Source organism: Trachinotus anak, unplaced genomic scaffold, assembly GCF_046630095.1.
Source record: "Trachinotus anak isolate AG129_WGS33_773 ecotype Australia unplaced genomic scaffold, CSIRO_AGI_Tana_v1 ptg000001l, whole genome shotgun sequence".
NCBI lineage: Eukaryota > Metazoa > Chordata > Actinopteri > Carangiformes > Carangidae > Trachinotus > Trachinotus anak.
The window spans coordinates 7,032,777-7,045,931 of NW_027273852.1; the positions used below are offsets into that span (position 1 = coordinate 7,032,777).

Genomic DNA, 13,155 nt, shown 5'->3' on the forward strand with positions numbered 1-13,155 from the left:
TTTGTAAGGAAGATATAGAATAACACCGACCTTATCCCTTTAAATGTTGATACATTTTTGTGTTGTATTATTCAGTTGTTTCTTTTTTCACTGCTGTTCATACACTGCAAAGGGATGATGATTTTTAACTGTTGACTTGCCACTTCATTACTGACAGTGTTATCCTAAAGCATGGAAGTACATTTGGATCAGTAGGCATGACAAAATGATCTCAGCTCAATGTCCATTCACTAGTTTTTCATGAGCTGTCAACCACATTGTATGGTCTTCATCAGCATCTGTAGCTGCACCAACTGTCATCACATGACCACACTTGACACCTGATCCTGTTCCATTCACTGATGAAGAAGGTGAGATGTGATTTATAGCTCAGAAAAAGCTAGTAGGAAGGGACTGTGAGTTGAGAGTGTTTTGTCACAAAGGTTTATCCTTTAAGCTGTGAGATTCTTCACATCTGTGAATGTCTATTCACAGATGTGGAGCTCTGAGCTCTGAGCTCATTTGCCAGTTTGAGAGATCAGTGTTTTTCTCCTCAGATTTCAGTCAACAGTGGCGACAACTACTATATAATATAACGATATGTACTTTAATTGAATTTATTAGAAATTCTGCCATTGTGGGCCATTGAGGTCTGATATAGGGCAATATTTTATTTTTTTATTTTTTATTAGCTTGATTGTCCAAACTTGGACATTCCTGTCCTTAAACAGGTTTCTCAATTGATTTTCCAGAAAATTCACTGTCACACAATATATATATATATATATATATATATATATATTAATATCACAATATCAATATCACAGTGTTACATATACTGTGAATCACCAGCATGACCTTTATGTTTACACTCATCCCGTTTAGAAACATACCTTGTCCTTGACCCTGTTTAAGTGGTGTCTTGTGTAACACGAACAGACAGGTTAAGATAGTAGAGTCTCTCCTGGTGGTTGAGCGACTGAAGAAAGCTAGTATGTTTCCTGTGCAGCTGTTTATGGGTTTGTGGCAGCCATGTCCAGCCCTGCTGGTTTAGCAGTAAGGATGGGCTGTATGTGCCAGATGTTTTGCTCTCACTAGTCCTAATACACAACAAGGCCTTTAATCCCCGCTATACTGTTACTGCCTCACAGAGATCATAGCATCATAGTGTGATCTGCTCAGTCCAACTGTTTCCCAGAAGTTTGCCAGAAATGCATTAGTTGTGTCTCTTCCACAATGTCTGCGCCTGCTCCACTCTGCGTTATTTGCATTTCATACTTAAAATAATAATCATTAATGTAAGATCTCTTAATCCCAGATCAATGAGAGGAAGTGAGAGGATTGCATTTCTCTTTGTGGAAGTAACAGCGTCTCATGATGACAGTTACAATTGTGTCTTTGTTGTATCAGTGGTGTCTACAATCATCCAAATGAATTCAACATAGCTTTTTATTCCAAATTCTATTCTACTTTATAATTGAATTAACGTGTGTCTCTTTCTCATTGTTTATCTCTCCCCTGCAGGTGATTCCCAGCATTCAGACAAACCAGTGTGTTAGGACGCGCCCCACTCATCATCACTGGGCAGCCCATGCACATGCACGACACCATGGGTAGCTCCCCTGAGGTGTTGTCGTGGACTTCCTGCCCCAGTCTGCTGGTGGGCAAGCTGAAGGAGGAGCTCAAACTCACCGTGGTTGGGGATGCCATGAAGAAATCAAACTCGCCCAACTCCCAACCCCAGCCTCCTCAGGCCCCACCCTCTAACTTGCCTCCTCAGATTATCACAGACCTTGCCCCGCCGACACACTTGCCCGTTCCCCTCCAGACGCTGCAGACGCCTGGCCAGGACGAGGACTCAGTGCTGGGGGGTATAAGCCCTCCAAACACAGCCTTGAGTGTGGACTCGACGCGAAGCGAGGGGGGCCACTTCGACAACAGCGTGCTACAGCTGCAGGAGCAGGACCATGAAGAAGCCGGGTCGCCGGCATCCTGTGAGCATGGCGGGTGTGGCAGTGGGATGGAGGAGCAGATGGGAGAAGGGGACTGTCCCATGGACCATAACGGCGAGGGGAGACAGAGCCACCCACACCACCCTGATGACATCAAGCTGCACTTCCAGAGAGCAGGGCCTGGGTCGGGGGGCTTCTTAGAGGGGCTGTTTGGCTGTCTTCGGCCAGTCTGGAACATCATAGGGAAAACATACTCGACTGAATACAAGCTACAACAACAAGGTTAGCTCTTGGGTTTTGTCTTTCTGCATGGCATCAGTTAAGGTAACTAAATGCCCTGTGTTTAATTCAAATGTCCCTGTCTCTTTAAGACTTCTGAGAAACAAACTTAAGATTCCCTCCTGTTTCTCCTCATGTAGTCTGAAACCGTTATTCAATAGCCACCCCTAGCTTCACTATATAACTGTTGCGGTGGAGCTGTACAGCTGTCAGTTTCAACTGGGGTCATGCTAAAGGTGAACTCACCTGGCTGCAGGACTGTGAGTTGTGGTCAGACAGAACAGGGCTCGGCCTTGTGGTCGGTCAGCTAACGTTCAGATGTAGTGGCCAGAGATTTTAGCAGCATGGCTTCTCTTCTGAGTTATTTCCAAAACCACATAACGAGGATGGAACAGCGTATGACTCACTGTTTTGAATCTCTAAGACCTTTATAGCATTTTGCGCAGGGCTTTAGGTTTATTTTTGCTTAGTATGAATGAGTAATACAGTAAGTACTACTTACTATTTTTGTCCTTTTGTGGTCGTGCCACATACTGTATCTGAACCTCTGACATGGACTGCACCCCTGAGTTACAATGAGAAAGGTGATAGGAAGCTCACACTACATGACATTCAGTTCCGACATATTATGGTTTGTAACAGTTCCTCAAGTAAGAATTTCACTTCCTAAAGGAATAGTTTGATATTTACACATTTTCATGTTCACCTCAGGGAGAACCACAACTTGTTGTTTTTATTTTTCAGTTTTTGGATTAAACAAACAAATACAGTCTAACCTATCAATGAATAAAGTTTAAAAAGGGGTTAGTAGGTGGATTTTCTTACCGTTAGATTGTTTCCTCTTTTTTCCAGTCTTTTGGCTAAGCTAAGCTAGATGGCTGCTAACTGTAGTTTAATTTATTTAGCCTTATATATTTATCATATAGACTTGATAGCAATATAAAGGTGGACATCTTACTCTCAGCATTAAAGTGAGTAAGCTTATTCCCCAAGATGAATAGCTATTCCTTTAAAGAGAAAATGTGACAGCAGAGAGAATAGACAGACAAACACAAACACAATGCTAAAAATCAAACTTAGACTATCATAGACAATAATATGCACCTCAGAAAGTAACATTACGTAGCTGTCATATTGACAAGATGTAATTTACCTGTTTCCAGACATGTGGGAGGTTCCTTTCGAGGAGATTTCGGAGCTGCAGTGGCTGGGCAGCGGTGCACAGGGAGCTGTCTTCTTAGGAAAATTCCGCTCTGAAGAGGTGGCCATCAAGAAGGTGCGTGAGCAGAAGGAGACCGACATTAAACACCTGCGAAAACTCAAGCATCCCAACATCATCAGCTTTAAGTAAGTGTTTGTTACCTGATGTTGTCTTGTTGTTTTCAGCTCTGATTGAGTCCGGGTGTGCATGGTTGACAGATGCTGGGTTAGTCCGATGGTCTATAGATGTGTTTCCTGTGTTTCATGCAACATAGGGGTGTATGCACTCAGGCACCGTGCTACTGCATCATCATGGAGTACTGTGCCCAGGGTCAGCTGTACGAGGTGCTGAGGGCCGGGAGGAAAGTGACCCCCAGGCTGCTGGTGGACTGGGCCTCAGGCATCGCTAGTGGCATGAACTACCTACACCTACACAAGATCATCCACAGAGATCTTAAGTCTCCCAAGTAAGTCTCTTGTTTTGCTGCTATTGTCAGACGCGAATATAATTGACTTTTTAATTCTCACTCCTGTGTGATCTACCACTATGAAAACGATCAACCTTTACTTCACCTCAATACACCATTGAAGCAGGAGCCTTGTTTACATATGTCTTGAGTTACAACAGTTAAATTAGTTGAAAAAACTTCCCTATGTAGAGCAGAAAAGTTGTTGTTTCCTCCTGGTCTACAGGGAAGTACAGTATGTTTCTTGGTTTTTACTGTTATGCAGCAGCCTGCGGGTGCCGCGGTCATGTACTCAAAACTGATCTGTAATGCTCAGGAAAACAGCTCAGCTGCCTTGTTTAAGATTTCTTAGCCCAAAGCAACAACAGCAATTCAGCCTTTCAGCTCCAAATAGTATGACATTAGTTCAAATGCTATTCTCAGAATTAATAAAAGCTGGTCGCCTCAATGTAAGAGTAAGACACAGAGTCCTGCCTCATCCTGCTCCTCCTGTCTCCTCCTCTGCACGCTGTAGCCCTGTTTGTCTAATCAATATCATCATGCTGCAGCAGTGCCAAACACTGTATTAGTCAGCAGAATGATAGCAGGCTGAATGTGCTGGAAAGGTCAGTCTCATTTGGCTAAATGAGGTGATTCAGACGCAGAAATGTGCTTCTGCAACTGTGAGTTCTCAGGATGGAAGATTGACTTTAAATGCTACGGAAAAGATACTCATACCTCTTTAAAAACCAGTGAAATGTCACAGGAGAAACTTCAGTCTGGGTGGTTTAACCCAGGTCATCTGATCTGGATTAATGTTAGGACTTCTGAAAACTTGTATAAAACTGGTCTTTTTTTGTTGCTCTTTTTAATCAAACAATTTGACCTGGTTAATAGGTGTTTGTGCTGTCTCTGTGTGTGTTTTAGTGTTTTGGTCACACACAACGACACTGTGAAAATCTCTGACTTTGGAACGTCCAAAGAGCTCAGTGACAAAAGCACAAAGATGTCATTTGCGGGTACGGTGGCCTGGATGGCTCCAGAAGTGATAAGAAATGAGCCCGTGTCTGAGAAGGTAGACATCTGGTAAGTACTAAAATGCCACAAGTTTAAAATAACATATCATTTTAAGAAATATAGTAAGAGACATGTATAATAGGGCATTATTCCATTGTTATTTGTCATTGGTAAAATTGTCATATTTTTAAGAGCCATCTGTTCATGTTGCGGTAGTGAGACCTGCCTGTCTTTTGTCCTGCAGGTCATTTGGAGTTGTGTTGTGGGAACTGCTGACTGGAGAGATTCCCTACAAAGATGTAGACTCCTCAGCCATCATTTGGGGTGTTGGCAGCAACAGTCTTCACCTTCCTGTGCCCTCCACCTGCCCAGATGGCTTCAAAATCCTCATGAAACAAACATGGTGAGTATGGACCTTCTCGCGTCACACAGAACTGCTAAAAAGTACACATTCTCATTTCATCACATCTCCTCTCCCTGTTTTTTTTTTTTTCCCCAGGCAAGGCAAGCCCAGGAATAGGCCTTCGTTTCGTCAGATTCTCCTACACCTGGACATTGCCTCTGCCGACGTCCTTGGAGCTCCTCAGGAGACCTACTTCAAGTCTCAGGTCTCCACTACAGCTGAACAAAACACAAACAAATTACCATCACTTTGTGCGGGTCACAGGAAGAGCACTATACAAGCCTTAGATATTTATCAGCTCAAGATAACATTATTGTCTCTGCCATAGCATTGATAGCAGCATGGATTGACAGCAGTTTGACTGTGTCCATTCACATTATAGGCAGAATGGAGGGAGGAAGTGAAGAAACATTTTGAGAAGATCAAAAGTGAAGGCACCTGCATCCACAGGTTGGACGAGGAGCTGATCCGACGCAGGAGGGATGAACTCAGGTGTGTGTGAAATGAACGTAGTCAGGGTGATAGTGAACATGTCACCTGTCAATAACATGGATTCTTTCTGCCTGCTGGTAACAAGTAAACAAATACCTCTGTTTGTGCAGTTTAATTACTTTTGCAGGGATTTATGTACTTGGTGTGACGGGTGTAGTTGTTGGAAATGAATATTTCGTTGCATTTCCTGTATTCCCCCAGGCATGCACTGGACATTCGGGAGCACTATGAGAGGAAACTGGAGAGAGCCAACAATCTCTACATGGAGCTCAGTGCCATCATGCTGCAGCTGGAGGTCCGGGAGAAGGAACTAATGAAGTATGTAAATAAACCTTATCTCACAGTAGTCACCAGTTAGCTGCACCACAGTCCTGCACTTCTCCTCATTACTGGGCCTTACTGGTTGTCAGCATACCACCATTTCCTCCCTCTCAAAAGAATTTCCTGTAACAAATATTTTAATTATTACAATGGCCTGGCAAGACAACTGAAAGTATGTTCAGCCACTCAGAAAAACAGAACTGAAATGATCAGTCTCTGTTTTGTGTCACTTGTTATTCACTAGAACAATCAATTGCCAGACATTTTTTCACATTTTAGCCTCAGCTTTTAAGGCTTTTGTTTGACTCAAATAAATAAAAATCTCAGGAAGTTTCTTGATTGCCTTGATTTGATGCCAACTCGTTGAACTATTATTTTCAGCCATTGGAATTTCCTTCCTCTTCTCAATAACTGCTGTGTATGTAATCTTGTGTATTTCCAAAAGTGTGTAAAGAGTGAGATAATCTGGATTGTTTTTTACAGACATAAATATACAGTAGATTTGTACACCTTACTTTTCTGTACTTCTAGAGTTTAGAGAAATGAAAGTACAACTCTGTGTAGAAGTGAATGTTGATGCTGTTTACAGTCGTACAACTCCAAATTAATTCTGCCATCCCTGCAGGAGAGAGCAGGCAGTAGAGAAGAAATATCCCGGGACCTACAAGCGGCACCTGGTCCGACCCATCGTCAGGTCCAACGCTGTAGAGAAGCTCATCAAGAAGAAAGGAAGCATTTCCCACAAACCTGGGATGCCCCCCACAAAGAGGTATGAACCTTAGCAAATTAAACCATTAATTGTGAAAGAAAATACAATAATTCTGTTTCAGCTGCTGTGTGCATATTAGCATTTGCAGGTTCAAATATTTATCCATTAAATAAGTGGCAATTCTCAGTAAAGTAATATGAATTTTTATATGTTATGGAAAAACTAACGGCATAAGAAGTGTCATTAGAAAATATGTTGTAGGGAATAAAATTTACTTATGAACATTATATTAATGCTGCTGAATGTGTTTCTTTCAGGCCTGACTTGCTTCGTTCTGATGGCATCCCCAGTGTTGACCCTCTCCCCTCCCCCTCACCACTGTCTGCCAGCCCAAAGGTCTCCACTCCTCCTGGTAAAGCTCGCTACCGAAGCAAGCCTCGTCACCGCCGCGCCAACAGCAAAGGAAGCCACAGCGAGTTCCCTGGGGTGCTGAAGCCTGTTATTGGGGCTCCAGAAGAAACCCAGTCTCTCCAGGAGCAGCCGCTCCACCTTCACCACCACCACCATCACCACCACCTACCAAATGAAGGGCCCTTCCTCCCCTTGAAGGGTCGTGAGGAGGCCGTTGTCAACTGTGCCAATAACCTGCGCTACTTTGGCCCTGCCGCTGCCCTCCGTAGCCCTCAGACAGATCACCTGCAGCGCCATGTTTCTGGCTCCAGCCCCGACCTCATTTCCACTGCTGTGGATGCGGACACGCGGCAGCGGACTTCATCCACCAGCTCCAATCCCGTCCCAGGTGCCGTAGCTGGTTCTTTGTGCCCCTGCTGCCAGGCACACCCCTTCCCTGGTTGCCTACACTGTCAGGAGACCCTGCCTGCGTCCAGCCACCCAGAGCTACCCCACTACTCGCTGCTCAGCACCCAAGAGGGGACTCAGTCTTCTTTAGGGGTGCCCAGCAAAGATCCAGCCTTGGATGGGGAGGCTGCGAAGAAGGCTGACCCTCAGGAGCAGGAGGCATCCCAACACACACACACCCTGCCCACTGCATTGCCCCACACTCTCAGACCACTCAGGAAGGTAAGCACAGCTTTAAGCCTTACATCAGGGAATCTGTGATGTGTGTTTATGTCAAGGAAGCTGTGAAAAATTATGGGTAATTGCTTCTCTTGCAGGGTGGAGATGAGTCATCTGAAGAGGAGGAGGGAGAGGTGGATAGTGAGGTGGAGTTTCCAAGGAGACAGAGGTGAAATACAGTTGGTTATTTAGTTTGCAAACTTAACCTCCACTGTGTTGTAACACTTTTACATCATGTGGTGCAACAGTTGAAAATGACAGACCATTTACAACATGATAACAAAAATAATCATCGTAGTTTGTTCCAAATACACTGAACCAAGTATGAACCAGACTCAAAGGCAACTGTTGAATGAACACAGCATCAAAACTGTTCTGCTCCCTCACAGACCTCATCGCTGTATGAGCAGCTTCCAGTCCTACTCCACATTCAGCTCAGAGAACCTGTCGGTGTCTGACGGAGAGGAGGGAAACACCAGCGACCACTCCCACAGCGGACCCCTGGAGAGGCTGAGCGCCAGTCAGGAGGAGCACCTGGACGAGCTGCTGTCGCACACACCAGACATCCCCATTGACATCTCCACCCAGTCAGACGGCCTCTCCGACAAGGAGTGCGCTGTCCGCAGGGTCAAGACCCAGATCTCATTGGGAAAACTGTGCTCCGATGAACACAGCTATGAGGTCAGTAATGTGGATGTGAGTGGTTGATCAAAAAAAGAAATGCAAACTTTTAAAAGCCAATGTGTGATCATGTTTTTTCTGTCTTGCTTTCCTCTCAGAATCCGCTACAGTTTGGAGACTCAGACTGTGATTCTTCAGAAGCAGAGTGCTCCGATGCCACCATTAGAAACAACAAAGTCGGGGCTCCTTCCTCGTGGTGAAACCGGCCCCAGGGCTCCGTTCTGTTTTTGCCTGGAGGCCATTGTGTCCCACTTTGAATTACAGCAATAAGAGGATGACATTGTAAAGATAGTTCCCTATAGCAAAGCCCCATGCAATCTCTCCCAGAGCCTCCCCTGACCCTTCCCTTCATGAGCCCCACTCTCCCTCATCTCTAGCACAGCATCCAGGCAACCCATGGCAGGGATTCCCTTTTGAATGATAAATTTAATGTACAGTAGATAGTGTAACATTCATAATTTATTTTTGTCTGAGTTTTGAAGGAAAATTCAGGACCTGTATGTACTCTGATCTGAACAGGGAAAAAAACTGACATTTTGAAACTGAGCATGGGCTAACTGTGTGTTGGGGAGATACTGAGACTGGATGAAGTTGTAGATGAGGATGATGATAAAATGATGACGATGATGATGATGATGATGATGATGATTAATTGTTGAAGTTGATGATCAATCCGAGGCTGACAACTGGGCGAGGTTACATCATTGCGATTGTTGGTCTCTCAGGTGACTGACGCAGACAAGTGCCACTACAAGCCTTTTGATCCGGCTGCAGTGGCTCTCAACATCTTACTGTAATAGATCCAAAACCCCAACCAACAAGCACTCTCTCTTACTACAGTTTGACCAACCTGCTTTATCATGAGTTTACAGCGCAGAGCCCCAGTACCCCACCTCCTCCACTTCTGTCCCATCTCCACCAGGGGACAGGGAGCTCATGGAAACAGTGTGAACACCAGCATGAAACAACCTGCCTTGCAACCGGACTTTCCCCCTTCCTTAAATCCACCATACATGTGTAGTCATCGGGACCCCTCACCCCCTGCTGAACTGTCCAAGCATGTCTGTGCAGCTTGCAAAAAATGCAAAAGCTGCCAGAAGACTGCATGAAGAGGACAAGTTAGAAGAGCAACAGAGATGAAGACTCACCTGACAGCTGACGAAAAAAAAAAAAAAAAAAATAGAGACTCTTCCTCTCTGACTCTGCTCATCCTTCTCTCAAAGACACGCCAACGTTGTCGTCATCATCAATCAGATGTCATGACGGGAGTTATGGAGGGAGTTATCTGTGTGTGTGTGTGTGTGTGTGTGTGTGTGTGTGTGTATACACGTGTGTATGGGTGAACACAAAGCCCTTTCCTCTCCATTAGACATTACAGTTTCAAGTCTCATCTCAGGATTGTTGGAGGACTGTGAGAAACTGGACTGGACCAATTATTGTATGTAGGAATGTTCTTTGAGCGGCACATATTATGGACCATGCAGGAATATTAAAAGAGGTCTTACGGATAGCCTTGATGTTCAACCCTTTATTGCTGGACATTAATATTTAGATATGTAGAGTGTTTTAGTTGCAATCCAGGTGCAGTATCCCATTTCTTGAAATCACTAGGTGCAGCGTCTCCCATGTACGCATTTTCTAGCAGGGTAATTTATACTGTCTTATACTTAATGTCCAAAAATTGTTTTGTGTGCTGTAGTGAATAAAACAGCAATAACATAGGAGGGCACTCAGGTGAGAAAGAAGTTGCTTGCTCAGGATCCGGGGCGTCTAGCTGGCTAGACACAACACAGTGACTGGTGGCTAGAGGAGAGCAGCAAATGTCAAACACCTTATTATAGATGCTTTATTTTTAAATTGTTCCATTTTTGTGAAATCGCCTTTGCCCGGGCTCGGTGCTCAGGTTTTATATTGGTGATTGAGAGCAGGAGCCACTAGATGGCGACACTTACACTGACTTACTTTGCCTTGTGTGATGTAAATGTCCTGGTTCGATTCCTTTTTTTTTTTGTACCCAAGGTAATTTACCCCAAGTTTCCCATCACCATCCAAATCCCAAAATGCCAGCAATATTACCTTTTTTGTCTGGTTGACTTTGAAAAGGGATACTGCATCTGTGGGAGCTTTATTTTTATCCCTGTCTGAGTGTTTGTCATTCACCCTAATGATTTTGCGGTTGAAAAATAGCCAGCCAGGGTTGAATTTAACGATAATGATGTCAAGATGTCAGCTCAAGTGTATGTAGACGGCTGAGGTTCTACATAAGGAATATAAGCCAGAGACAAGGCCACAGAGCATTTAAGCTGCTCTTGGTTTTCAACAACCTCATCTCAGTGTTAGTTACTCCTGTATATAAACATCTGTAAATGTAACGTGACCTGTTTTTGTCCTCTCTCTCTTTAACGTATCGCACAGCTCTGACGGGGGCCTCGAGCCCCTGTCACTGATGACCAGCCGACTGGTTGAAAATGAGCAGGAAATTCTTTAATCTGTATCACATCAGTATTGAACACTGCAGGAGGGCGTGGGTCATACAAACCGAGTAGCACAAGGTGAATCTTCAACTGTACTGATGGATAAATTACCTTTTTGCTTGAAAGCTTTGGATAGGCTCACACCTGGAACTGAAAACAGCTGCTGCCTTTCCTTGAGTCTCCTTCAACCTTCTTCACTCTGTTTACGTTCGTGTGAAATAACCTAGTGTATTGTAATTACTGGGTATTCCGATCAAGCTGTCAATAATATTGTCTTTCTGGCATATATCCTGTGAAGTATGATTGTTGTAAAGGTTTAATTTAATTTTGATTCTTTTTTTTTTCTTTGTAGCTGGCCTACATGATTATTGAATTAATTTATTATGAATAACTGGTAAGGTGCAGTGTTTTTTTTTTTTTTTTTTTTTTAATTTCAGGCAGCTTTAGAGATGTTGTGACCTATGATTTCTCCTGAAAAGTATTATTTAAAGGAAGCACAATGAATTGCTATGGGAAGAGGACAGTATTTGTATGAGAGAACAAAAGCATTGTCATATCATTGACTCTGCAGTGGACCATTAATTATTGAAATCATCATTGCAGATAAAGTATTGATTTTGCAGACTTTACATCAGTAATTAGCAACATCGAGTGTTCCTAAATCTTTTTTTTTTATTTTTATCTCGACATAGGCTATAAGGAATCACTTCTGTTTCCAACCAAAAGCCAGTCAAGTGACTGCCACAGCAGGGTAAATGAGACTTGAAGCCTGGAGGGATGTGTGATGCCGATTTCCTCTCATTTTTAATCAAAATACCAGTTACTTACATCTGAATTTCAGTGAAATTGTCTCTAACTGTGGACATCATGTTGCCTCATCCCATGTATCAAACACCTGTTTCTTTGTTACTCTCATTTCCAACTCCCTTTCCTGTTGAATGGCATTATGATCAACCAATCCTGTCAGTTTCCTGTATTATCCAGTGTACAGTGCAATGGGTATCTGGGAGAATAAAATCAGAGCAAACAACTGCATGGAATAAATGCTGATGTACTGTACCCAAAACACTGGTCTCTGTCTTCTGTGGCTAGGATTATTGCTGGTTTTTATCCGCTTTGCACACAATTTATATTAACTGAATGATAAATCAATGAGATTCATTGATTCACACAAAAAATACCTCTGAATTTTTTTCCCCACATTATATTTCATTGAATTCTCCAGTTATACTTTAAACAAATATTATCTCCCCACATCTTCCTGATCTTAATACCAGGAATTTGGTGGAGAAACTCTAAATCCCTCATTTCAACAAGTCACGTTTAAAGATATTCTCTCTAAACTATGTCAGAATTAAATTTCTCTTTGGGTTGTTAAGAAAATTCCCAATACCCAATTCCCCATTGTTTTTTTTCCCCCCTCATCAATATTATTACTATTATTATAATTTAAAAATCCTTTGGGATAAATAAGGTTTTACATTATAGTATAATAAGCTCAACTCTAGTCACTTCACTGACCTAATTATAAATCTTTTTACAAATGTAAAACAAAAAAATAAAGGAATGAAGGACCCACATATTAATTACCAGCTATCATGTAAGTTACAATACCATGTCAATATTACTTAGTAATATTAAACTGAAATTCAAAAATGATATTGTAACTTTCTTAGCTCCAGCTCTATGTCTCTATAGGGTGATACAAAGTAGAAATACTGTATCAGCCTACAAGTAAAAATCATGCATTCAGAATTTTACTTAAAGTACATAAGAATTAGCAACAAAATATACTTAAAATACCAAAAGTTAAATCCCTCATTATGCAGAAAGGCTGATTTTAGAATGACAAACCTTGTTTTATTTAGTTTTATATTTTATTAAATAACAAAAACCTAAAGAAAATTGTTACATATGGGTTGTAATTATACATAAAGAATCTATAATAGCAGTGTTAATAATGATAATGAAATTATCATAAAAAAAATTCAAGAATAAACAAATTAAATTAATCATTCCACAACAATGTGTGCTTTATATTATAATCGCTGATGCATTAACATGTATGCATCATTTCAACGTTGCAGCTGCTGAGGCTACTCTACTACTGGGCTATCTATAGCTG

The 13,155-nt window shown here is 42.4% G+C and overlaps 1 protein-coding gene across 4 annotated transcripts in view; it reads left to right on the top strand.

Moving 5' to 3' along the window:
* Positions 1-9,802, top strand: part of map3k13 (mitogen-activated protein kinase kinase kinase 13) — a 30,270-nt gene extending 20,468 nt beyond the window's left edge. For all 4 annotated transcript variants that reach the window (XM_071465059.1, XM_071465069.1, XM_071465083.1 and 1 more), the window contains 13 exons: positions 1,504-2,213; positions 3,374-3,557; positions 3,686-3,877; positions 4,784-4,942; positions 5,118-5,276; positions 5,373-5,481; positions 5,659-5,768; positions 5,970-6,086; positions 6,715-6,858; positions 7,116-7,878; positions 7,974-8,044; positions 8,265-8,556; positions 8,655-9,802. In XM_071465059.1, coding sequence (XP_071321160.1) covers positions 1,571-2,213; positions 3,374-3,557; positions 3,686-3,877; positions 4,784-4,942; positions 5,118-5,276; positions 5,373-5,481; positions 5,659-5,768; positions 5,970-6,086; positions 6,715-6,858; positions 7,116-7,878; positions 7,974-8,044; positions 8,265-8,556; positions 8,655-8,756 — 3,045 coding nt within the window. In that variant the 5' untranslated portion in view covers positions 1,504-1,570 and the 3' untranslated portion in view covers positions 8,757-9,802. The remainder of the gene's footprint in view (positions 1-1,503; positions 2,214-3,373; positions 3,558-3,685; positions 3,878-4,783; positions 4,943-5,117; positions 5,277-5,372; positions 5,482-5,658; positions 5,769-5,969; positions 6,087-6,714; positions 6,859-7,115; positions 7,879-7,973; positions 8,045-8,264; positions 8,557-8,654) is intronic.
* Positions 9,803-13,155: the final 3,353 nt, after the last annotated feature.